At 35.4% G+C, this 27,707-nt stretch overlaps 2 protein-coding genes across 4 annotated transcripts in view; one reads left to right on the top strand and one right to left on the bottom strand.

Moving 5' to 3' along the window:
• Positions 1-12,983, top strand: part of pde1a (phosphodiesterase 1A, calmodulin-dependent) — an 83,079-nt gene extending 70,096 nt beyond the window's left edge. Inside the window, exon 16 of the mRNA XM_084123194.1 lies at positions 12,911-12,983. The gene's annotated coding sequence lies outside the window, so the exon portion shown is untranslated. The remainder of the gene's footprint in view (positions 1-12,910) is intronic.
• Positions 537-22,425, bottom strand: ppp1r1c (protein phosphatase 1, regulatory (inhibitor) subunit 1C). Of its 3 annotated transcripts, none has more exons than XM_084123199.1 (7): positions 22,292-22,425; positions 21,913-22,089; positions 19,848-19,908; positions 11,157-11,191; positions 10,770-10,836; positions 1,257-1,412; positions 537-773 (listed from the first exon to the last, which is right to left on the bottom strand). In XM_084123199.1, exons 2-7 carry the CDS (start codon positions 21,991-21,993, stop codon positions 679-681), a joined length of 495 nt encoding a protein of 164 aa, XP_083979325.1. In that variant the 5' UTR covers positions 21,994-22,089; positions 22,292-22,425; the 3' UTR covers positions 537-678. The 3 variants fall into 3 exon arrangements, with proteins under 3 accessions (XP_083979325.1, XP_083979323.1, XP_083979324.1); XM_084123197.1 differs by lacking the exons at positions 537-773; positions 1,257-1,412 and adding exons at positions 3,029-3,524; positions 4,252-4,455; XM_084123198.1 differs by lacking the exons at positions 537-773; positions 1,257-1,412 and adding exons at positions 3,313-3,524; positions 4,252-4,455 and having other exon boundaries at positions 21,913-22,094; positions 22,292-22,418.
• Positions 22,426-27,707: the final 5,282 nt, after the last annotated feature.

The raw sequence follows: 27,707 nt of genomic DNA, 5'->3' as shown, positions 1-27,707 counted from the left end.
AGAAATTCGCGCATGTCTTTGTGTCATTACGTCACATCTGTACACATAAAGAAGGTGTCTCGGCTAGTAGGCTATATTGCGTGTGAGGATGTTGGAGGTGGAGATTTAAAGCCTTTTCTCACAGCACTTGATATAATTAAACATCACTTTGAGATTCACCCGTTGTAAAATGCAAAAGACTTCGGAGTGGCTACAGAAAAAAAGAGACATTTTCCGGTGAAAATTCTTATGTTGATCATAGGCCTACTTCCAAAAAGTAGAATCTGTGATTTACAGTATCGGCGCGGTGACCGACAGCCGCACATTCTCCTCAAAACATTGGATTCATACGCGCTGTGCCGTGCCGAGGCACAACCCACGTAAAGTTGATAATTCCGCGAATGAATGCAATTGCAGATTTTGAACAGAGATGGCGACAAAGAGGAAAAACTACGGACAGCAGCTTTAACTACTAACCACTGAAAGTTTTAAGTTTCAGCGTTTTGACACCACGTTTTGGATTGAACAGTATTTTGGAGTGACATGACTATATTAATTGTCAACACCTGCAAGATGAAATTTACTTTCAAACTATTTTAATCATTGAAAAAAAAAAAGTTACATTTAAGCAATTTTTTAAAAAACGGCTCCAAAAGGATATTATAAATGATGTCACTTCCTCATGTCATTCAGCCATTTTTACTCTGTCTGACAGTCTTTCCGTTCTCCATTGTTCTCCTCTTCCTCCTGGAAAAGTGAAGACGGGTCTGTTTGTTTTTTCAGCACCTTTACCCCTGTGAAGAGATTTGAGCAAGCGTCAGCTTATACCTTTTCATAACAGATGTGACTCTGAAACCATCACACAACAGCTTACATACAGTATTTGAATCATAGGCCTGAACAAACCGATGCCAATCTCCTTCTGTTCTCGCGCTATAGTGACTAAATGAAACATCAAAGTGTTTTAAAGTTGACGTGTCAATCATATTCTGCTGCTGAGTGGATGTGGCATTGGATTTTCTTTTGGTCAAGCTTCTATTTTCTGAATGCTCAGAATCAAGCTCACCAAGCGTTCATATGTAAATAAATGGAAGTAAATGGAACAAGAATATTATGTAAACAGACCTTAACCCAAAACATAACCCTGAAATCTGATTGGTTGATAGCAATTCTGTTCCAGGACCAACAAACAACAAATCAACATAATCTGCAAATCGCACTGAGAACTTTTCCTATGTCACATTTCCATATTCGGTGTGCTTATGATCTGGTCCTACCAGGGCCGAATGGTGGCTGGTGCTGGTACGGTGTGTCTTTGCGTCGTGGTGACAGGTCTCCGGGTTCCTCTGACAGTGTGTCCAGGTGTTTCTGAGAGAGTCTCGGAGGAGGATGACTCTCTCTTTCCTCTTGTTGGCTATCGCTGTGCTCTCGACCTGCAGGATGAACACAGCATGAGTCCAGCATGCAGCAGTCCCAGTGTGACCTGACTTACCTCTTTAGATCCAGTTGACTAAAGTCTAGGTCAAAGTTTGATAGCGATCATCTCAATGCAATAGAATATTTACAATAAGCTCTTTTCTTAAAGTGGTGATGCGTGTCATTTTTGAGCAAACAGAACTGCAGAAATAGGCTAATCACAAACTTCAAACACATGCATTGACCATCTTTGTAATGCACCTGCACATTAGAAAATAAATATAAAGTTATACCATATACCATATCTACTTCACTGGGGAAGGACCAACATTTCCGGTCACTAAAGATACATATGAAGAGTTCAGATGCAAAAGCCTCTAAGTGCCATCTGAAATTTTCTTCTAGAATGATCATTTTTATCAAGCTCGTATATTTAAGTTCAGTAATTTCACTTAAATGACAATTAATAGGTAATTTTCATTGCCATTTAAGTGAAATTACTGAACTTAAATATACGAGCTTGATAAAAATGATCATTCTAGAAGAAAATTTCAGATGGCACTTAGAGGCTTTTGCATCTGAGCTCTTCATATCAATAACATCAATTTCAATAATATTTCAAGTCAGCAATCAAATCTCACACCAGATGAGAAAGTGCCCGCCCACTTTTTCAAAGGTGATGGTTCCGGAAGTAATTTTTCCATTAATTTCTCCATAGGGATTTAAAAAAAGCCTTTGTTAAAGCGTTATAACCAGGCCAGCTAGCCTTCAAGGTAAATCACAACATTACAAACTTTATAAAGTATATGAAAATCGACAAAAATACAAATGTACAAGAATGTGTACCTAACGGCTTTAGTTAGGGAAAGAACTACAATCCCATGAAGCATTGCAAACAGCATAATCAAATTAAAAAACGATGGAGAAATAGAAAACTACTCATTTAAAAATTTTGATTTTATATATATATATATATATATATATATATATATATATATATAAACAATATATTTTAAGTTTATTGCAAAATATGCATATGTATTTTGAGAGATAAACGATTTAATCACGTCATTCGCAGTTATTCATGGGAGTGGGCGGAGCTATAGAGCTCTTTTGACATGTTTAGCTTGTTATGACTCTGACTGGTGGATTTTTAGTACAGCATCATGGGTAATGTAGTTTTTCACCACAAATTCAGCTGTTAAACACGATTATTTTAAAAATAAGTTGAAATAAATATGGGCTTCCGGCATCAACAGCAGCAAATCGCATCGTAGCACACAGCAGTTATAAGTTATTCAAAATCAGTTTTCCTCATGGAAAAAATGAATGGAGTTTTTACTTGCGGAATCCGACTGTTACCTTAAGTAAAAAACAGGTGACACCTTTATCAAAAAGGTGAACTGAAATGCAGGAATTTCATTCTTACCGTCATTCTTTTTCTTCTCTTTCCACACTATCTGCTACTAGTTTGCACAGAAATGACATACTTCACCTTAAAGCCTCATTACATATTTTATAGTACAAATAACAAATTCAGCCTTCATTTATACATCTGAGAATGAGACAATTTGGAGGCGGAGATGAAGAACCAAAATGACAGTAACATTAGATAAACAGCACTTACTCAAAATTATTTACATCATTCCTTGTTTTTTTTATTTCAAGCTCCAAAAAATTGTTTTATTTCATTGTCTCTACTTTACAAGTGAACCAATACCCATAAAGAAATTGTTACAACTTATCTGAAAGTGCCGAAATATGCTGCCCGTATTTCTGGTGCCACAGATATACATATTGGAAATATTTCAAATGCCATTTTATCAAATAGAAAAACAAACAGGTCAGATCATTTCAGTACAGATTTCAAAGTGAAGAACAAGCATTACATTTGACACAAATAAAACGAATTGAAGGAAGTCATCACTGGAAGGGAACTTAGAAAGAGCTGAGAAAGTACAATGCATGTATTTAGAGAAAACATGTCTTCTTATTCCAAAGAGTGGAGGGGACGGTAAATGTTTGGGACGGGTCTACGGTGTGCCAGGTACATTATTATGGCTATCGAGAGACAGCTGAAGGACTGCTCAAGTTTTTCTGCTCACTTCCTGAGGTGTCTGCTGTGTCTCCTGCATATGAATATACAAAACAATGGATAATAATAATGTTGAAAATTATAATAGAAAAAAGAATGAGGATTTTAAAAGAAAGTGGAGGAGAGACAGAGACAAAAAAAAAAAAAAGTCTTGTCAGTAAAGTCCAGCAGATCTTCCGTCCAAGCAATCAGCTTTTCTACTACAGAGATTGTTTATGGAGGGTAAAAGCACTGGAAATTAAATAATAAAATCAATAAATAATTAAATAAATACAAATAAATGTGTTAATTTATTTTGTAATAACAAAATAAAGGCACCCATTTATTGATACAATCAATAATTAATGTTTGACAATTAAATATCTAAATAATTAAATGTACACATTTATTTTGTAATATTTCATAAAAACACAATTATTGTTAAAACATGTTTATACAAAACTAAAACTGTATTTAAATAATTGAATAATAAAAGGGTAATTTCTGAATGACACCTGTATGGATGAATCATGCACTTTCAGAATGAGAGATTTTTCAGAATAATGAAATATTTTCACAATTATTAATTACATTCTGTAGTTTTTGACAGTAGTTAACATCTTTAAGAATAATAACATTGATTGAACCATTCATTTTTTGATTTATTTAATTGTTAATTGGTTTCATTGTTTAATTTAACGTACTTTGGTCCTCCATAATGATTTATTTATTTTACCCTGAGATTTAACCTTGTCCCTTCCCAGTTTTTGTTCTGGACTTACCCCCGGCCCCACTGCTGCCTGGCTGCCCCTCAGTACTGACAAAAGACTCATTGCCATTGGGCTCTGAGCTGTTGTGATTGGCCCACTGAGCTTCGTTGGCAAAATGCTGTGCTGTGATTGGACTGGGCGTGTCTGGGCTGTCAGAGAGCCCCGCCTCCTGCTGCTCCTGCCTCTGAAAGTGCTGCTCCACCACCAGCTGCAGCTCTGCACTCAACACAGGACACACAGCACAGCGCCACACAGTGGACACAGGCTATCAGCACAGGCGTGCGATGTGACACCTCTGAACCCCATCCAAATGTATGACATCAATCAAAGTACACTCAACGGTCGGCTATGAAATTGAAAATGAATGACTTACGAGATGTATGCATGCTATGTATATCTCAAACCAAAACGTTTTTTTAACTTAAAGGAGAGTGTTTATGAATTAAACGTATTTATATTCACTTTTAAAAACAGTACAAAATAGGCTTGTTTCATCAGTTGGGCATAGGGCTGGGCAATATAGAAAAGAAATCAGCAATTTACCTACACATAATTTTACTATTTTATTAATACATTAATATATATATATATACATATATTTAAATGTCTGAGTGACAAAAGCGAATTGTTTTGACTCGATTCATTAAAATTGAACTCAGTTGAATGAATCAAACCTGCTAGCTTTAATGCAGTTGTGTGTATGTTAGCGAGCCGCAAGACAATGAAAGATTGAAAAATGTGTCTAATGACAAGCTCTTCAGGTAACTTATAAAATCTCATTAAAATTAGCATGATATTCACAATGTTGCTTCATTTTATATCACCAGCAAAATCAATGCAAATACGCAAAATAAAATCATATACATTCTTAATATATCGCCCAGCCCTAGTTTTTATCAACAGCACAGTATTTCTTATTGACGTATCAGAATAGAGAGCTAATGCACTGTAAGCTGATATCTCTCATGAAGCAGGTCTGAAAGCATCTTAAGAGCTTTCAGAAGGTTTCATCTGCAGACCTGATGATGATGTTGATGCCTAACGCTTACAGTTCTCATTTATACAACACACTCATTGTACGAAAGATTTTGTTAAAAATGTTTCCTTGTTTAAGAAAGAATCTCCCTATAATCAAAAACTTGAAAAAGCAAAATAAAATAAAATCAAGCTACAAAACAGCAATTCCTAAATAATAAACTGACTAAATAGAAGAACTATGATCTACACATAGAAAATAGATCGCAACAGTCGAGCTACAGCAGAAAGAAATACCATTTATTTTAACCTTAAGATTTTAATACTAACAAAAATATCACTTGACACAGACGTACCATTAGCTTTGAAGTTTTTCAGTAATTAAATGTGAATAAAATTCCATAGAAGGTAGAATCAATGTGATTTCAACTGCATTTAGCAAAACTATATTTCACTGCAGAAATCCTGTTGAAGAATGACATACAAATAGACAAAGCATTCTCATCCCCAAATCGTCACTTTCAGACATTCTTCAATATCCGACGCACAAAGCACCCTTTAGCGTCCATATGAGACGCTTCGGTTATGGGTAGGTTTAGGCGTCATGTAACTGACGCTTTCGAAAGTTCGTCAATATCCGACGCACAAAGCACCCTTAGCGTCAATATGAGACGCTTCGGTTATGGGTAGGTTTAGGTCTGTGGTAGGGTTATGCGTCTCATATGGACGCTAAAGGGTGCTTTGTGCGTCAGATATTGAAGAAATTTTGAAAGCGTCAGTATATGACGACTTGGGATGAGAACGGGCTGAAATAGAATGTCAAATAGAACACAGAACTAAAATAGTATGTCATTCTTCAAAAGGAATTTGGCAATTAAAATATTTGTTTTAAATGTAGTTGAAATGCCATTGAAATGTATATATAATACATATATATATTCATAATCTAATTTAAATCTGGAAATAAACATTATTGGAATTATTGGAATTTTACAATTTTAAAAACAGAAAAAAATTCTGAATACTTTTTTTTTTTTTTGCTTCAATTTAAAGTTTGTAATATAATGATTTACACAGAGCTGGTTTGTTTAATTCATGGCTCCGTTAAATGAAGATTACTTTGAAATCCCTATGGAGAAAACGTATGGGAAAAATGCAATCAAGTTCTGCAATCAAGACCACTCAAAAGTCTGCACTACGTACAGTACACTCAGCAGTTTTACCCTGGAAGGAGTTCAGCTCTCCACTTTAATGGATTTTGTCACTATTCAAAGCAATCTTCCCCAAACTTTTCACAATCTCTGGCTAATGGACAGATAGAAGATCCCTACTTACACAAATGAGGTTTTGACACCACTGAACCACAACTAGCCCACACCAGCAGAGCGAGCAAGCTTGGCATCTCCGCAAATCAGATTGCTTTAGCTGTTTCTGCCCTGCGCCGACCCAAAGGATGCTGAGTGTTCATTCAAAACTGCTCTGCCAGGCTGTCCATTTGAGGCCATCTCTCTAGAATGATGTATCTCTCTCTCCTCCCCCCACTCCAATCAATAGCTCAAGCTAATGTGAATTTAGCACGTCCATGCCAGGAAATGGCCTCGTCCATGAGTCAGCGAGGCGGACTTCACCACTCTCCCTCCCCCATCTCATTGTCTTAAAACCTCTACTTTGTCGCAAACGTGGCTCGACGGGCAGTGCACATGCTTCATCATGTTGCATGGTGGCACTTATGTGCAGACAACGTGAGTTTGAATCCGGCTTGGGTCATTTTCTGCTCTATACTGTCCCATTAATTGGACAAAAAGACATTAAAACAAGTATTAAAATAAATACTCCATTCATAACATTGCATGTGCACTGATAAAAAAAAAGAGAAAAAGAAAGATAACACATTTTCACTGGAGCGGAAACCAAGAAAAGAGAAACAGCGGCTACATACACACTGCAAAGTTAAAGGAGTGACATCTAGAATTGTCTCAATATTCGATTCACAGTTGTTGGCTTACTAAAATACTGCATGAACTCCACAAATAAATCATAAATAAAGTCGGTATCAATTTACAATAAGGATTCATTTGCTAACATTAGTTAACTACGTTATTTAAAGCACCCCGATTATGCTTTTTCAGATTTGACCTTTCATGTAGTGTGTAATAGAGCTGAATGTAAAAGGTCCGCAAAGTTTCGAAAATCAAAGTACTCGACAAAGGAAGTTATTGTCTCCCAAAGGAAAGAACTGATTCTGAACTGCCTGAATTCCAGTCTTACTTCCTGCACAAACCGTAGATTTGTGACAAATTTGCATAATGCCAGTCTATGGTCTTCATTGGCTGGCTGTGAACAATGTCTACTTTGACCCGCTCTCAAACACTGTAGTTGTAGCCGAGGCCTGGAAGAGTTTGTTTCGTGTTATCAACATGTTAAGAAGACACCGTTTTCTGCACTGCGAAAGCAAATACACTTTGCAGGCACTCTGTCTCAAATTGATACGGTAAAACCGACGCCATCGTCATTGTTCGTATCACTGTGTATCAAGTGCTAAGGAAGATCCAGAGCTGAAATTCAGGTATGGTAATTGACGTTTCGTTTCCGACATGCGCTGTGAGCGGTAGACCAGTCACAACAGATTGGGCCATCTGACCAATCAGAGCAGAGTAGAAAGGAGCGGTTTAGAGAGACTGAATCCTTTACTGAACCCTTTCAGACATTGTGAGAGAAGAGGTGATGCTGCAGTGTATATTATTAGAAATTCAAGTGTTTTTCGATCTTGGAGAGCTTGTAGGAGACCTCCAGAACACATTTAAAATAGCATAATGGGGCACTTAACATGAACTAACAATGAACAAGAGTATTTTTATTCATTAAAGGTTTAGTTTACCCAAAAATGAAAATTCTGTCATTAATTACTCACCCTCATGTCGTTCCAAACCTGTAAGACTTTCATTCATCTTTGGGACACAAATGAAGTTTTTTTTTTTAATGAAATCTGAGAGCTTTCTGTCCCTTCATTGAAAGCTATGCAACTGAAACTTTGATGCTTCAAAAAGTTCATAAAGAAATCGTAAAACGAATCAATACGAATCGAGCGGTTTAGTCCAAATTTTCTGAAGATACACGATCGCTTCATATGATGAACAGATTGAATTTAGGCTTTTAATCACATATAATCATTGATCAGCGAACATAAACAGAAGCTCAACTGAACAAATCTCATTGGTTCTTACAGAAGCTCAAACGTTAACACATGAGAATGAACCTCATTGGTTCTCACACGTCAAGCGCACATACTTCCGTTTACCACAACTGATGTGTGTGTTGATGAATGTTTAAATGTGAATAAAAGCATACATTCAATCAGTTCATCATATAAAGAGATTGAGTCTAAACTGAAAATGTGGACTAAACTGCTCAATTCATATAAATTAGTTGTATGGTCTCTTTATGAACTTTTTGAAGCGTTAAAGTGGTAGTTGAGTAGCTGTCAATGGAGAGACTAGGAATAATGACAGAATTTGGTAATGACATTCTCAAAGATTAATAAATGCTGTAAAACACACATTGTTCATTGTTAGTTCATGTTAGCTAATAATGCATTAAGTAATGTTAACAAATGAGACCTTATTGCAAAGTGTTACCATAAAATCATTGCAGCTGAAATCAGGAAAGAACAAACACAAAATGGATCTCTAGCTATTTGATTCAAAAATACCTAAACAATCAAACATTTAAATAAACTCAAATCTGAAAAGCTGTTAACTAGATGTATTTAACTGTGCAAAAAACTAAAGTCTTTACTTTGAATTAAGCTTGGAAACATTTTACGAATGAAAATGCTTTTTAATGAAGAACTATGGATGGTCAAATGCAGTTTACTGTCTTATTATATCCTATTATATATCATTATGTAGTATAGTTGAAAAGTCTGAGACCACACTGAAAATCTGGGATTCAGAATCTAATGTAAACCTGAAAATATATATATTTTTATATGTTTAAAAAATATTAAGGAAATGTTCTTTTTAAATGTTAAACACTGCACTATTTCTAGGCCACTAATCAAATAATAATGTTTGTGAAATTGTGACTCTCAGATGTCATTGCTTCCAGTGAAGCTCAAGACGCTCTTTGAATTATTCTCAAATCATGCTGGAAAAAACACATGCTGCAAAATAGACGCATATTCACTATGCTGTCAGACCTCTGGGAGTGTGTGTGGTTGAGAGCGGAGGAACTGTGTTAATATTAGCGACTGATCCATAAGCACGAGCAGTGTGAGCAGTCTGTTGAGTGGGCTGCATGTGTGGGTCATTGGATGCAAGTCACCGCCTCCATCGGTGAAATATGTGTAGTGTGAATGTTAATGGAGAAGATGGCATGGCTGAGTAAGTAAGTGTACTGTGGATCAAACACAGATGGCATAGACAGATCATTCCTACTATGCAGTACATTTATTGCATTAATATAGTCTTTTTTTAAAAGATTGAAATTGCTTAATAATTAAGTTAATTTTACACAATGTTCTCTAAATTTTGAGCTGATGTTGTTATTTTTAATTGATAATCAGTTTATAGATTTTTCCTGTGTACTGTCATCAGAATCACTTTCCATCCTGTTAATCTTTTGTAAAATCCTTATAACAAAAAAAAAAAAAAAATTACATAATCCTTCAGGAGGTGACATCCTTTTTGAGAGAAAACAACAGCACAAAAAAGTGTAATAACAGTGTAATACCCATGTCATTATACAAATTTGTGTCATTATAAATCAAACAAGCACACACACACACACACACACAAATAATTAAATAAATAGGGCGAAGAATAAAAGTAATAATGAAAAAATATTACAATAAAATAAGCAGAAGGCTAATGTACATTTCTGCATATCACAGTGTTATTTTAGTAAAATTGAGATAATATAATAGTTTTTATTAATATTTTGAATAGTTTTTATTTTTATATTTTCTGTTTTCATTTCAATTGTATTTCAGTTTTAGTTATTGTAGTTAAATAAAATAAAAAACTTTGCCTTTGCAATTACCTGAAATAAAATTAAATATTAAAAAACTTCAGTTTCAGTTAACATTTTTTTCTTTTTTAAGGTTTTAGATTTAGTATCAGTAAACTATAATAACCCTGGCATATTATGAACTGTATACAACTGTATAAATATACAACTGTTATTCAAATAATATTTATAATACATTTATTTATATTATAAATAACTATAAATATGAAATGGTTTGTTTGACTTGAGCATGATGATATCAGTATTATTATATATATTATCAATCATCAGACATTTGCTCTATTATTCTAGCTATTATATAAACATAATCAAGTTATAATTAAAACATTTAAGTATTGAGTTTGGTCAAGGCCTTTTTTCTAAACGTCTGGTGCATCCCTTTATAAAAATACTACCGTAAATTCTGACATAAGCACATACATTTTTTAAGAGCTCAAAAGGTACTGCATAACAGGAATGACTCAGATGGTGTATGGTTACGTAAGAGCCTGAAACGTCACATATTATGCAGATGGTGTATATGGTACCTCTCATGGTCGGTGGCGTGTAGACGCTCTGTTTCCTCTGGGCTGGAGACAGCTGGGCACTCTGGGCCTGGCGTGGACAGTGGAAAAGCACAGCGTGAGAGAGGGGATCTGATTTCACACAGACTCTATTTCAGGAGCTTTGCTCCAGCAGGTAATCAATGACAACTGCATCAGAACTCCATCCATCTCGCAGGAAAGCTGAGCATCTGAGCATAGAGAGCTGTGCAGAAAAGAACCCGGAGGCTTAGCTTACATTACCACCACGTCCACTAAGACGGCTGAAAAGAAATAGCGTGTGATGTCTGATACGGTGTGAGTGAGGAAGATCAAATCTAATGCTCGTGTTAAGTGCTGGGTTCCCTGTTATTGCTTTAGAGTACTACTCACCTCTGTTTGATTTCCTGTAGTCTGCCTGTCATCTCCTGAAGGGGGAAAAATCAACACAGGGACTTACTGTTTTCAGTACTTTATAGATGCAGAAAACGTAGCTAAAAAGTAACATAGCACTCCAAAGAGAGAAAAAAGATACAGTATCAAAATAAGAGTTCTTTATTGGCATCTACTCTATGGTTCCATGAAGAACCTTTAAAATCCACGGAACCTTTCCATTTATTTAAAGGTTCTTTACGGTGGAAAAGGGTTCTTTCAATTACTAAAACATTCTTTACACTTAGAAAACAGTTGTAATTTTAAGAATTGTTCACTAAAAGTTTCTTCAATGACACAAAAAAGGTTTGAAGAATCACATCACTGTGAAATACCCCTTTTGGAACCTTTTATTTTGAAGAGTTCCAAAGTTTGGGGTCAGTATGATTTGGTAACACTGGTTTGATGGTTCACTTTGGACATTCTACTAAGTAACTTTGCAACCACATGTCAACTACTCAGCTTAATACCTGCTAACACTTTATTATGATGGTCCCCAAACTGACATTCGACTAAGTAACTTTGCAAGTAAATGTCAACTTATTCTACTAACCCGAACACTAACCTAACAGTCTACTAATACTCTAATGAGAGTTAGTTGGCAAAGCTAGGATGTCTGAAGTGGACTATAAAGTGCCACCCAATTTTTTTAATTATTATTATTTTTATTTTATTTTTTATTTTTTTACAAGGATGCAATAAAATGATCAAAGGTAACAGAAAAGTATAATGTTACAAATAATTTATATTTCAAATAAATGCCTTTCTTAAAAAAAAAAAACATTTTTCAACATTATTAATAATAAGTAGAGATGCACCAATTGCAATTTTTTTTGTAAGTATGACCTGCCGATAGCGATTTTTGCCCTTTCTGATTTTCTTTCTAAGAATTATATACAAACAAAAATCTACTTTTCTTCAATGCAAAATTTTATTTTTGTAAAAAAAAGTCAAAAGTCAAAAGTCAAACACAATTTCAAACAACAGCACAAATAAATGCAATAGAATAAAGAGAAATATGAAGTAAACCCAGCTGTAAGTTTTTCAGATGGGTATACTGTATATTCAGGTTAAAACTTTTGTGCCAGTTTTGCTTGGTAACCCCAGTAACTTTTACAACACCTGGTTTGTACTGTAAGTTCTCATAGTTGCACCTTAAAGAATCACACAGAGTAGTGGGAAAAAGATCCTTGTATTTGTATATTACTTGTATATTACTGAGAGATTAAATCCTTGTAAGCGCAGTACAAAAATGGGCATGGGCTGCACACAGAATGTTACAGTTCAGTGTAAGCCACCAGCCTAGGTGATGTGATCTTCCAAAAGTCATTTAATTACTTGACTTTTCATATTTTTGATGAGTCAAGATGAAGAAACATAAACAAGGTCTTAATTTAAAAATTTTAATGGATAGTTCACTCAAAAATGAAAATTGTAATTTACTCTCCCTCATGTCATTCCAAACCCATAAATATTTCATTTTCAGAACACAAATGATATCCCCCACCCCCCAGATTTCATTAAAAATATCTTTATTGGAGTTCTGAAGATGAATGAAAGTCATGAGGGTCAGTAATTAATGACACATTTCATTTTTGAGTGAACTAACCCTTCAATGAGCATGGCTGAAAGGCAGTACAGATAACACTGTGACAACTGATCACGTCTATCCACATTTCCCTGTTGTAATATTGTTGTTGTTTGGTTTTATACAGGCGTCTGATATTGATGAAGTCTGGGCACAAGTATCTGTTGGGATGCTGACGTTAGATGAAGATGCACATCTCTCTTCTAATCTTCTCTACCCTGACCCAGAGTCTACTGTCATCATTGTTGAGGGAAGTATTGGACAATCTCCAGAGCCTACCTCAAGCAATTTGCCTTTTGTTTGGGCTGGCATATGCCATATTTGGATTGCTGCTACACTTCCAAGTTCATCCAAAGAGTGATGCTTGACTTGGGACAGAACAAAAAAAAAACTAAAACTAAAGTGACTTTTTGAAAATAATTATGTAAACCAATGCCAACTTGTGGTGACCAACCCCGTGCCATACTTAAGCTCATCCTACTGCTACCTCCACTGTTTACAAGAAGCACACACTAAATTAGATTCTGTTTTTGAACATAGTTCCAATACACTGCTGGTGTAATTCATAATAGCAAATGTGCAATGTCAGTTGGTGTAGAAGAACCATAAAAACATATATTATTTACCTTTGAACTGTCTCTGTGTGTATAATTGTAAATGTGATTAATGGAACCTTTTTTTCATTGATTTGTTATGGATGTTTGAATCTCTTAAGTTACTAGAGTAACATGTTCTTGCAAAAGGCAAAAGGCAATCGGTTTGCATGGTTTTAACAAGTAAATCCAATTGCTGTTCAAGTGAATACAACCGAGAAATACCAAGTTGCAGGAAATGTTACATTAGTTGGCTCAACTTAAATAAATTTGTTGTTTGGAAAACACACATAGTGCACTGGAAATGATTTAGTTACTTGAACTCATGTGTACAGTAAGTGTACAACACTAAATAAGCATTTGTTAGTACAACATACTATTCTCATTTCACTTGTTTTTTTGAATTTACAATGTAATATGTTACATGATGGAAACAATCTGTGCTTCATTTATTCTAAATTTATATGTCCACAAATTCTGTTAAAGGACACTAAGGGTAAATCCAAATTTAGACCAGTTATGTCTTATTTGATCCAAGAATGGAATACGTTAGGCGACTAACAAAATCAGATTTTAGATTCCACTCCCAAGCTTCTTTTTCATAATGCAAACTGCTTTTAGAGGCCGACCCATTTCTTTCCCTGACTGCACTAAGTGGGGCTTATACATTATTTCAGATGTTGAAAAGTGGGGATATTTGTTCAAATTCAGGACTTGAAAGACCAATTTAATCCTCCATGGTCATTATATCTCTTTCAGGGCAACTTACAGTTTCATGCATGCTCTCAAAGCGTATGGATGACGTGAGGAAACAAACTGATTCTTTAGTGGCTCTGAATGATTTTATGAAAACTGGAGTGTCCTTATAAACCTTTCTTAATTTGCATATTATGCAGTGAGCATCTGGAACATTCGCAATCTGATATTCACTGGAAGGTTGTTATTGCTGCAGCTTCAATGAACCAAAAACGTCAAATTATTCCTTATCATTTTGTTCACAGATATTATTGCACACACAGAAAAAAGTGTTCAGATGAAAACATCCTGATATAACTTTACATATCTTTGCAATGTTTTTGAAAGAAAAATACAATAAAAAAATATTGTGAGTTTTAACATTTTTTAAAATGTCATTTATTTCTATGATTGCAAAGCTGAATTTTCAGCATCATTACTCCAGTCTTCAGTCTCATATGATACTTCATAAATCATTCTAATATGCTGATATGGGGCTCAAGAAAAAATATGAATGAATAAAAATATTAATTTCTTAAAAAAAACAAAAACATACTGATACCAAACTTTTGAAGAAGTCACATTAAAATATTTACAAATGTTATTAGATTTAAAATACCAAAGTTGCATTTATATTGAAGAAATATAGTACTTTTTAGCAATAAAAACAATAGAAATATTGCTTGATCAACATGATTTACCGTGTGGTTAAAAGTAATGCAAAACATGATTTTAAAAAAGTGAAATTAGTTCCGACAAAATAATTTGTTCGTTAATGCCATTTAATTTGATTGAAATTCAGATATGTTTTTGGGGGCCACTATGCTTATAACACTAATTAGTTGTGAATGTAGTCTGTTTTGTATCGTACATTCATACAATGAAAGCTATTATGTACTGTGAGGAGCGTATGCACCATCAACAGGACTGACGTTCCACTTGTTTAAGGGGGAAAGAAGACTTTAAAAGCCCCTGATTTCTCTTAAAGCCACTGAACATCTTTATTCCCTGACCTAATAGCCACTTAAGCCCCTAAATGAAGTCTGGATTATGACTTCAGACCTGATGTTAAGTGGAAACAGAGGTACACAGTGAACCACAGTAGCCAGAAGAGCTTTCTTCTTTTATGGGCCCAGTGGCTCCACACATGAGGACCTTGTTAAAAAGACGAATCGTACAAAACGTCCCCGCCATAGGCACAGGTTCTGTTCAATGAGCACTGCACCAAATTACCACTCTAACCGCAATAACAAGCCAAGCCACTTTTCAGCTTCATCTTCTGTTCGCAGTTACACGTTGCCCAGTTTATGACAAGCGGCGCTCGTGTGACGCAAGTTCTTAAAGCTTCAAAAACGTTCTTTATTAGGGACCGATTCCAAGTGTTTTGGATCAGAGGAAGAAATGCCAGCCAAACAAAGAGGTTCTTGTTTTGTGAATGCAGCTCTGTGCGTCCCACCTCTTCTACACGCCCCTGCAATCTACATCCAAAATCACAACCGCAACTCGACAACAACCCAGTGATCAATCTGCATCAATCAGGGAAAACAAACAGCTCTGAAATTAACAGCATTTCCCAGTCATTTGTCAGGTTTGAATGGCTTTGCTGGAGAGCATGTCATCTCTGTTGAGTAAGACCTGGCGAGCGAAGGCAGAGAATAAACGGTCTTAGTCAAGGGAAGCTTGTGAGCTCATAAAAAGGCCTTCTTCTCAAGCAGAACTGGCAGATGGCAATGCTGGCTCCAGCGGGAGGGTTTGGTTTAGCTTTATCATGAAAACCAGTCAACTCTGCCAAGTCAAACACGAAAGTATGGGCACATATGATCTCTGCGAGATTCCAGACAAGAGTCCACAGCACTCGGATGAAGTGGATCATCGCTATGTTTATTCACTGATATTGAACAACTTATGAAGACACTGGATGTTTGAGATTATATATCACTGATTCTTACGACACAGGACAAAACATGTCACAGCTTTACCACACACACACGCACACACACACAATTTTATTTACTGTTTATTTGATCAAAATTATTACATTCAATTATTACTCACCACCCCTAAAATAGCCTCAAACCAATACTTTATGCATATTAAAAAATAAAAAATATAATATCATACAATATAATATAATATAATTTAAATATACTAAAATAAAAATAGATTTAAAATGTTTCACAGCTTTGTCTCTACCTTTTGTAAACAATGCCAGATATTTATTTAAAAATAAAATAAAAGAAGTAAAATCAAGCAAGATCAATGTCATCTTTCCATATTTTACTGGCTATGATTTCAACAACATCACACAGACTCTAGTGAGTTATATATTTCATTTAAAGTAAGTGTGCTTATATTTTCTGTCATAATCATATCAATTAACATTGTACATTTTTTTATATATTTTATTTGGACCTATCAGAAGCTGGACTTAATACATTTGTGATATGCAAAATATGCAAAAACTCTGAGGTGACAATATAATTGATAGAGCTGGAAATCAATTTGAAACCATCCTGTAATCTCAATTTATTCATTCAATTAAGTGAATGCTAAATTTACCATTATTTATCAACAAAATTTGTGAGGAAGTGGAAGAAGCAGGACAGATTCATTTGAAACTATTTGAACTGATACATAAACTTGATTTTTTTTTCTTTCTGTTCTGTAGCCTGTTTTGCAGTTCTCAATAATCACTCATGTCTGATCTCAAAATACCCATAGCATTCAAGTTTTTCTGCCTTCAAGTGTTTCTGGGAAGTTCCAATTTTCAAACTTGGAATAATTACGATGTGATGTGTTATAGATTTTCGGTCGGAATAAATTGTAGGCATTGAGCAATTTTTCACTTGACTAACACAGGAAGCTTTTTTAGCGCTAATGCAACACTGGAGATCAAAGGATGTGCATTAGGTGTAGAAATGATGATTTATCTGTGTATTTTATCATTTTCATGCAGCCACAGAGAATTATGGGAAGTTTTGTCCCACAAGCCTGGCGCCTCATAAACATGACTAAATGTGCTTTCTGTCAAGCTTTATTACTGTTTATCAAAATATAAACAAAGTAAATTATACAGTCTTACAATTAAAACTTAATTATGATCCCTATTAGCCATCACTCTTTATTTTCCCAAGTAAAAACATTGTGGTGGCACTCAAATCGTGAACATGATCGTTATGACATGACTCGAAGGCAGAATGATTTCTCTACATTTACAGTGCCAAAAAAACGCTTTCTCATGTGGGCTGTTGAGTGGGCTCAGGGTTGAGGTTACCATGTTTACAGATGACGCTAGTGTGTTGGTATTTCCCTCAAGTAGAAAACTTTATTGATTCTGCTTCCATGTGGAAAACATATGAACTTCGTCAGCATAATTTAAGTTTGATGGCAAAAGTCCTCAGGTAAAGACTTCAAGAATGTTCCATTCAAGTCTTGAGGAACAGCTGCAGTATGTTACCCATTGAAGCCAGTTTCTGACTCAGAGTAAAAATTACAAAAAGGTAATTGTGAGTTTAAACTATAGAAATGAAGTGAGATAAAATGTTTCACTGTCAGATCGAAATTTGCAATTGTGATTTAAAAGTCATAATCATAAGAAATAAATTCTCAATTGTGGTTTTCCAAATTGTTGAAAAAGATTGTTTTTGTGAGATACAATTGAGAGATAAAAACTCACAGTTGAGATACTGAGTCACATTGTGAGATTTAAAGCCATATTGTGAGACAAAGTCACATTGTGGCATATAAAATCACATTTGAAGATATGAAGTCACATTGTGAGATTTAAGGTTACATTACTAGACAAAGTCACCTTATTGGATTTAAGGTTATTTTGTGAGATTTAAAGCCATGTCAGATCAGATTTAAAGTCACAATTGTGAGATATAAAGTCACTATTATGAGATTTAAAGTCATATTGTGAGATTTAAGGTCACATTGTGAGATATAAAGTCATCTTGAAAGATTTTAGATCACACTGTAAGATTTAAAGTCCTAATTGTGAGATATATAGTCACTGTTGTGAGATATAAAGTCATATTGTGAGATTTAATGTCACAACTGTGAGATATAAAGTCATATTGTGAGGTATTTAGTCACTATTGTTAGATATAAAGTCATATTTTGAGATTTAAAGTTACATCTGGACATATAAGATCAAATTTGGATATAATAAAGTCTTATTGTGCGGTACATCATATGTGATGTATAAAGTATCTATTGTGAGACATAAAGGCATAAATGGTATGATATAAAGACACATTGTGAGATTTAAAGTCACAATTGTGAGAATATAAAGTCATATTGTGATATATATAGTCACTATTGTGAGATATAAAGTCACATTTAGAGATTTAGTCACATTGTGGCATAAGATCATTTGGACATAATAAAGTCATATTGAGAAATATTGTCGTATTGTAAGATATACAATTGTAAAATATAAAGTCGCATTGTGAGATGCCAGGCTTACACTAAGACAGACAGGGCTTACACAAAGCCAGGATTAGGCCTTAGTTCATTTAGGGCATTTAGGTAGCTTTTATAAACGTCCCTTAGAAAAAAAAACATTACTGGTGTGCATCTTGAGACAAAACAATGGCACTGACATATTTTATGATATGTCAATGCAAGTTGCTTTCAGTTAAAACGGCTCAAACATGCATTTTGGGACTAGGCTCAAGCCTTGTCTGTGAAACTGGGGGATAGAGTCACAATTGGTAGATATTACGTCACATTGTCAACTATAGTTCTAGTCAATTTTGTATAGTCATATTGTGAGATGTAAAGTCACAATGTAAGATATAAAATCACAATTCCCTTTTTTATTTACTCTGAGGTGAGAACGGGCTTCTATAAAGGGTCATTTGCAGAAGCACATACTAAGTGTAGGTATAATTGAATCTCAACAAAATACATCCCAACCATTTCCCAAGCAACCCTGAACTCCCCTCATAGATAAGCCCTATCGTTCTACGTTAAGGTTAAACTGAAAGTTGACCCATGAAGAGACAACGCTTGAAAAACAGAGCTACGGCTCAACGGTCTACACAGACTGGCCGTTCGCATATGCTGACGCCATAGGTGGGTTGTTTGTGCTGATAGCCTGTTGACCATTGCCACATTCTCAGCGTGTTGTCCTGTTCCGACCCAAGGCTAGATTACAGACGCTCCGACGTGAAATGACCTCGCCAGACCTATCATATTGTCCTTTAAACCAGAAGAGCACATTTCCTCCCGCAATATCACATAATGATTGTACATGAGAATTGGAGAGGGCCTATTTTCATAACAATACAGAAACCCACGGCTTTATGTAAACAAAGGCAGAAATTCAAAAGGAATACTTCACAGCTGAACCCTTTCAGCAACCAAACCTTGAAAAACACCACCAAATGATGATCAAATACACCAACTCTGGTTTGTTTTTGAGAGCAGTCATGAGTTCTAGCCCTAATGCATTAGGGATGCTAAATAATCAAAGCAAACATATAGAGTTTGAGATCTGTACAAAGAGTGAATACTGGGAACTTTACCCTAAGGGTTCTGCTTAATGAGAGGCAGACCGTTCACTGTAGATTCTTATCTTAATGTAAATGCATTTAGGTTGCACAAGGGCTTCAATAGTAGTTCAACAGAGCTTTGTTTGCTACAACCCAACAGTCCATATAGGTTGAACCAGTTCTTTCAGTGAATGTAAACAAGCATGCAACATGTTTAATGGTTTAAGGCTCTTACCTGATGCACTGGGCTCATTGTAGATGACCAATGTGGCTGGAGTTGGTCTGCGCTTGCGAATCTGAAGAGAGAAAGAAATACATTTTATAATAATATTATAATTCACAAAAGTGGAGGTACTATATGAATAAGAGGGATTCTTAGGCCTGACATGGAGCGGAGTGTCTAAAACCCCTTCAACTATGGTAAAATCACTGTGATACACAGCCTTGAGTGGCTTTTTAGTTTATTATGCAGCATCCTGCTGGGGAAAAAAACCCCCTAAGCCTAAGCTGGTTTTCTGATCTTAGTTGGTTTAAGCTGGTCCCCCAGCCTGACCAGCTGGAAAATGCCCTCTAAAACAGTTAATAAACTAGCAAACCAGCTAAGGTACCAAATCACATTATTTAATAAAGATATAAAGAGCAATTCTTCCGCTTATATAGTTCATGTTACTTAAAGAAACATGATCTGTCACCTTTTCAGAGAGGGGGTTTGTCTGTGATCCAGGTTATATGACAACTTTGAACATGGCTCATCCAAATAGGTTTAGAGTCATCTCTATCTAGTTGTAGTATTACATGATACTTTTAGTACTTTTGTAAGTGTTGGCTGACAATAACAGATGGCACATGGGTGTAAAATGTTCATGCTGACTGATTTACCCCATGTGTCCGTCCGGACACCAGCATTTGTTGGGTGATTCACTGGGGTCAATATAATCAATTCCCTGAAGAACGCTGCTGGGTTTAGATCACATTTAGCCTCACAACATGCTGTCTCAACACATGTGAAACAGCATGAGCTCACACTCAACAATGTCGTTCTCCATCCATGTGTTTTAAATATACCTAAACATTAGAGTCAGTTTGATCAGAAATAAGAGATATCCTATAAGAATTACCCAGAGTGTGAGAGAGATTCAGGAGCCGTCACTTGACCTACCGGGCCAGTACTGCGTTCTCACAACATCAACGTTTGTTGATCATGTACAATTGTTATCAAGCCCCAGACAACTCACTGGATGCATGACCACAAGTTTCTCATGATCTTACTGGATGTCGCACATGCTGGTGGTGTCACCAAGGTAATGTTTTTTAACTTGGTAAATAGCTTGTTGAAAATGACTATTCCAAGCGTATTGGATGCAGATAGATTGAAAGCAAATCAAAACTGGTCAGTTTCCAGCAAAAGTCAATAAGCTTGCCAAATGTTTATCCAGCATGTGTTGATTTTTGGTATGTTGGTTCCTGAGAAAAAGATTTATGCAAATTAATAATATAGGGGGGAGACCAGGGCCAGTTGTCTCAAGGATTATATAAAATTTTGATTCAAAACATTTTTGACTGAAAAATTTGAACTACTACTAGCTTGATTGCACCAGCACATATATCACTGAGCCTTGAACCTGCATTGGTCCAGGTTCATTTTAAAAGAAAAAAAGTCTCAAGAAGGAAGAGCGAATGCCGCCTTTACTGATGGAGAACTTACTCAGCACAAGAGAGAGTGCCACTGATTGGACATACCGGCATCATCATAAAATCAGCCCAGCACTTTCCTGTTATCACACTGTCAGCAACAGCACCAACATCAAACACTTTTACTGCCAGACATGCAGCCTCTCTGCTGGATCCGGATCCATCAATGAACAGCTCTACTAGCTGGAACACAACAAAAATCTAGTCTGCTGCATGCAACCACAATTACATTTTGTTTTTGATGCACGGTTTCCCTTTACCACCAAATTCACACTCATTGCATTACCGTTGCCATTTTTTTATGAGACAAAAACTATTTTGGCATGAAGTATTGAAATGTAAAAGCAAAGAATAAATGTTTAATTTCTTCCTCACATTAAAGTGCATGCAAAACACTATTTGTTTGACGCATTACTGTTCCGTGCACTAAAAAATGACATATTTACCAAGCACTACAATCCCACTATGCATGACATCATATCATAAAACTGATTTTGGCATCAATCTGCACAGATCTGATGCTTTAAGACCGTCTCAAGGGAGCCAAAGAGCAATGCAGGCCAGTCTCCATTAGGCACAATGCAATAAAAGAGCCTCTCTCTACTTACATGCTCGGCCGCTTGGGGATCCAACTGGCTCTGGAAGAGTGGAACGGCAAACTGAATTTTCTTGGGGCTGTTGGGCTCCATGCTGAAAGAGAGAGCTGACGGAGAGAGAGATGGAGACAAACTGGACCCTACTTATCAGCCCCTGTGTTTTCTCTCTCTCCTGTACGTCCCGCCTTCCTTTACTCCACGGAGAGAGAGAGAGAGAGAGAGGGAGAGAGAGAGAGAGAGAGAGAGAGAGAAAGAGAGAGAGAGAGAGAGAGAGAGAGAGAGAGAGAGAGAGAGAGAGAGAGAGAGAGAGAGAGAGAGAGATGATCAGCCACAGAGACAAGCAGAACAAACAGTCAGTCTGTCCTTCCCACATCCATGTTGTCCCACTCACTTCGCTTTGCTCCCGTGTCCCATAAACCTCACAGAAGCAAGGATTGGCTGCAGGTCTTTCTCAGTGTGAGTTTTCCGACTGCTCCGGGACACGCTCAGATCTCTCTCTGCTTTGCTTTCTCCCTCCCTCTCTCTCTCTATCATTAGCCAGACTCAGAGCAATGCAATATAAGCTCCCACCGGGACCTGCTGATGCTCCTACATTATTTATGATCCTGATTCAGGATGCTGTCGGCAGTTTTCGCATCACATGGCCGGTTTTCTCTTCATAGACACGGGTAAACCGTGAGACAAGAGAATGTTCTTTATAATGTATAACACGCTCGATCACACTGGCACTTCATTTATGGATTTTTAATTATTCAGGGATTCTTAGGAGGTGGGAATGAATCACTGCCCTGCTAAACCTGCCATTTTATTTTTAGGCAGAGTGGATGTAGTATGAATCAAGGGTTTAAGACAAAAGTGAAGAATGTTTTTGTGAAGTAAAGCTTTAAAATATAAAATGAAGATTCCCATAACTTTTGATCCAAAGGATTTCCATGCCTTTTCCAGGCATCTGTGACTGATATAGTTTTTATTTTTATTAATTTAATAAAGATTGTGCTCACAAAGAGCAATTGCTAGCTGATATACTGTATTTTATATTTAGCTGTCCTTTAGAAAAAGAAAATCACATGTAATATAATAGAGAGCTTTGTGCCATTGAGTTTTGCACATGTGAAAACCCCCTTAGAAAATGTTGAAATGTAGTTTTAAATATTAGTATTTTAAAGTTGAGCATAATTAGAGCATAATTCCTTGGTATTTCCAGGTTTTCAATAACCCCGGGAACCATATAACAGTGTTGTTATTGCTAACCACAACTACATTGTTTTTGTTCACAAGTACACATTTAAAATACGAAATTCTAGCCATGGCAACTAATTTATAAAATAAATTTAAGTTGGTTATAATTAAGAAATAAGTTTCTCAAATAAGTTTAGTAACTTGAACAAACTAAAACAAATAATAAAAACAAATAAAATAAAAACAAATAAAATATTAAAAATTGTTTTTAGAGTAATACAAATAAACAAAAGCACACAACATAATTACTAAAACTTGAACTAAGCTTAAAATGAAAACTGAAAATATAAAAATAAAAGGTAATTGGAATGGAAATATTAAATAATAATAAAATAATGCTGCCCTATAAAATACACACACACTCAAACACACTTAAAATCTTTAATTTTCTCATATGCCTTAAAAAAAAAACAATGGCATTGTTTTTTCTTTTGTTTTTGTTTTCTTGGATAATGAAAGTAAAGGTATTAAGGTGTAATGATTCAAAGTGTGGCCACGTATCGATCCTAACGCTATAGGACAGACGCCACCTGTGCGGTTTGCTCGGGCTGCAGGACATCTGCCAGTGAGATAACTGTTATTGATCCACCTGTCTGCTCTGAAATAGGTCATTAGTCTGTGGCCTGTCTAAAACACAACCTGAAGGGGCAAAATGGAGATATTTCTGGAAACAATAACTAATATGAATGAAAATGAAACGAACAGTTGCTTTACTAAACACACATATTGTACAAGGGCATCCCTGAGACCCTACAGAGTACAAGCGGTTTAGAGAATGGATGAATGGATATTTGTAATGCTGTCCATTACATAAGATTAAGAAGAGGTGTGATAACCTTATTTAGTTGCAGTGTGTATGTATACAGATAAAACTAAATTCCACATAATTTTTTAATGCAATGTAAAAGTTGCATTTAAAAATAATAAAAAATTTATTATTTTATTGTAAAATTTAAATACAAAGTTCTGTCATGAAACTCTAGATGGTGCAACCTGCTTGAAATGTCATCATTCTCTATTGGGCACAGCTGATTGGTTCCTGCTGTATCAGTAGCCAATGAGCTCGCTGCTCAGTCTTCATATACTTGGTCAGCATTTGCTATAGCAGATTCAGCTCTCTTTCAGAAACCCTCCACCTTCCCCAGCTCCACCTGTATAGGTAGATCTGCTACAGGCAATTCATGTATGCTATATTGTAGAGCAGCAGCGTGTCTTGCTCACAGCAGCGTGTCGTGTATGTATTGGCAGTAGCAAGTCTCGAACCGGCTCAGCAGCAGCAGCGTAGCAGATCTATTCTGCCAAGACCAAATATATCAACATTGTCTTACACATTACCATGCCAAAAACTCATGAAGTTGTCATGACAGAAATTTTAAATATGAATTAAATAAAACATATTAGGGTTGTATATACAAGTTAGTTTTTTTTTGTTTTTTTTTAAATAATACTTTTATTTAGCAAGTATTAAATTTGTAAAAAGTGACAGTAAAGACATTTGTAATGTTACAAAAGATTTCTATTTCAAATAAATGAACTGAAATTTCAGCACAGGAATAGATTACATTTTACTGTAAAAAAAAGAAAAAAAGTTGCTGCCTTAAATTTTTAAGTACAATGAACTTGGATGTTTAATTCATTTCAACTTATATCACATTAAACTGACATAAAAAACGAGTTGAATCTTGTATAACAAAAAAAAAGTTGAAAATTGTTGAACTTATTTTGACAAGTAATGTAAAAACATGTCAACTTATTGATTATATATATTTTTTTTTTTACAATGTAGGCCTACTGTATATTTGACAATAGAAATAAAAGTTATTTTAAAATGTAATAATATTTCACAATATTACTGTTTTACTGTATTATTAATCAAATGCAGTCTAAAAGCATTGGAAAAATATGACCAAACAAACACTGTTTTTTTGTTTGTTTTTTATTAATAAATTGATACTTTATTCTTTAATTTTTAACTCTTCCATAAAAACAACAGAGCCAAAGCTTGTTCCCGAAACAAGCTGTTTTCTATTTTTTCCGCTTGTTAGAACAGATATTATTTTATATAGTATATTTTCAGGAGTCAGCAAGTGTAACCTGAGGCAAGTCTGGTGGAAAAAAAGAGGGAGTATAGGAAGCCCGAAGAAACAAACTCACACCAGTTCAACCTGTTCACCTCAGAAACAAACAGAACTACACCAATGGACCTGACCCATGTTTACACCCTGTCATCACTGCCGCCCATTTACAGGCTGAGGCCTGACCTTATGACCCTCATCACGCTCGAGGAGCAGGTAATATCAGGGAGGAAATTACTAGAGCTTAATGAACGTCAAAGGGTGGAGAAGGCACAAAACAGGCACTGTTTATTACCCTCGTCCCACTGCGTCTGACAGACCGTTGCGTAAGCTTTAACAGATATGCTTTTATTACACAGCGAGTGCAATTAATCTAAACAGCAGTCACACAAGCTGTCAAAATCACTGTGCACTGAAGTTTGATGAAAACGCAAAGAGTAGATGTCATCAGACCAGGCTGTCCTGTCCAAGAGTCCATTTGTGTGTTCAAGAACACACAAGGCCAAATGTACAACCATGTCCTTGTGCTCACTGGTGTTTTTCCTTTAGTAAGAGGCAGGGTGAGAAAGAAAAGTGGGATTGTGTGGCTGGGAAACAGTCTGTACCCTCTATTAGACGTGACGGCGACTGAAATCCAATAGCAGCTGTAATAAAGTTAATTTTCAGTCTGTAGATGAACAAAAAACACCTTTATGCTGTTGACTGAACACAGCTGAGCAGCTTAAAAAGTTCAAAATGGAAATCCCACTCGATTGTCGAGTTATTCAACCCATTTCTGTTATATCAGTATCCCGCAGGTCTAATGTTGCCTTTTTATGTTAATGGCCGCCCTCTGAATCATTTCAAGCGTGCTCACAGTATCAAACTCACTCTCCCGCCAACCTACTATCTCAGAGACATGTTTCCATGGTAACAGTGGGCCGGATTGAGTTATGTATCAAAATAATTTTCTGACCCACAGGTATATTTATCATCATACTTGGCTAAACACAGCAGTAGGAGTCTGCCATTAACACTGTTGCCCGCATTAAAAAGGACAAGCACGATCTGGAACGAAAGAACTTTTCAGTTCAGCTGAAATTATATGGGCCTGTATCAGATCAAGCACAATATAGGAAGGTTTTAACAGGTGATTAATATTTGAACACTTAAAAATGTTTCATATTCAACCCCTTTCAAGCATTCCATTGAAAAGGCTCTCTCTCTCTCTCTCTCTCTCTCTCATCTTAATGCAACATAGAACCGTTTAATGGTTAATTTTGTTTTTTAAAGGAAATTATTATTTTTATACATCGAGGATGCATTAAATTGATCAAAAGTGAAAGGAAAGACAATTATAACATTACAAATTTCTTTCATATAAATTCTGTTCTTTTGAACTCTATTCACCAGAGAATCCATGGGGAAAAACATCTTGGTTTTCACAAATATATGAAGCAGTACAACTGTTTGTCAAAATTTATAATAATAAGAAATGTTTCAAATCAGCATATTAGAATGATTTCTGAAGGATCATGTGACACTGAAGACTGGAGTAATGATGCTGAAATTCAGCTTTGCATCACAGGAATAAATGATACTTTCAAATATATTAAAACTGAAAACAGTTATTCTAGTTTGTAATAATATTTCTGAATATATTACTGTGGTTTTACTGTATTGTAAATGTACCTTTGGTGAGCAAAAGATACTTCTTAAAAAAAAAATTATTAAAAGATCATGCCAATCTCAAACTTTTGAATGGTTATGTATTTTATGAAATTTGTTTTATTGCCAGATTGTATCACGGACACAATTTTTCTGGTTCAACACCAACAAATGTACCCAGGATCATGAGAATAAAATAAGAACTAGGGCTGTCAAATCGATCGCATCTAACATAAAAGTTTGTGTTTATATGTGTATGTGTGTGCATGTATGCACACACACACACATATATATATTATATAAACAAACTTTTATGTTAGGTGTGCTTAATCAATTTGACAGCACTAATCAATAAACAATAGGAACCTAACATTAAAAACTATTTCTCTCTGAATGTAATTCTTGATTTTAAAAAGATCAACAAAAGAAGTTCAACATGAGTTCATATTTACTTTCTGAAAGCCAGTTTACCAGATTAAACACTGTAATACAATGGTCTGTCTGAATACTCGATTTTGATTGGCTGGAAGTTGTGCAATAAAACAGTTTAATGCACAGCTAGCAGTGGATTATCCCTTACTAATGGATTCTTGGCCTGGGCAAGATATTCAGATCCTAAATACACTGTAAAAATAAATTGTAAAAATAATAAAAGATTAAAAACATGCAGTGAATAAATGCAATTAATTAAGAAGACTGATTAACTATTGATAGCACAATAATAACAATCATTAGTAAATTTAATTTCAAACTCATTAATAAACCAAACAGGAAAGCATAATAAAATAAAAGTAGGCACTGTAATTCTACCCTTCAGAAGTTTATGAGGCGAGGCATACTAGATGG

The sequence above is a fragment of the Abramis brama genome (assembly GCF_963993115.1).
Source record: "Abramis brama genome assembly, chromosome: 8".
Taxonomy (NCBI): domain Eukaryota; kingdom Metazoa; phylum Chordata; class Actinopteri; order Cypriniformes; family Leuciscidae; genus Abramis; species Abramis brama.
This window is presented reverse-complemented; position numbering and strand designations above follow the sequence as displayed.

What these genes read in the sequence shown, in the direction of transcription:
- ppp1r1c (XM_084123197.1), bottom strand. Translation starts at nt 21,993, where the DNA reads ATGGAGCCCAACAGCCCCAAGAAAATTCAGTTTGCCGTTCCACTCTTC. An exon ending in ATCCCCAAGCGGCCGAGCAT is followed by an intron (nt 19,909 to 21,912) that starts GTAAGTAGAGAG and finishes TTCTCTCTTCAG; the next exon opens with ATTCGCAAGCGCAGACCAAC. An exon ending in CTACAGGAAATCAAACAGAG is followed by an intron (nt 10,837 to 11,156) that starts GTGAGTAGTACT and finishes TGTCCACGCCAG; the next exon opens with GCCCAGAGTGCCCAGCTGTC.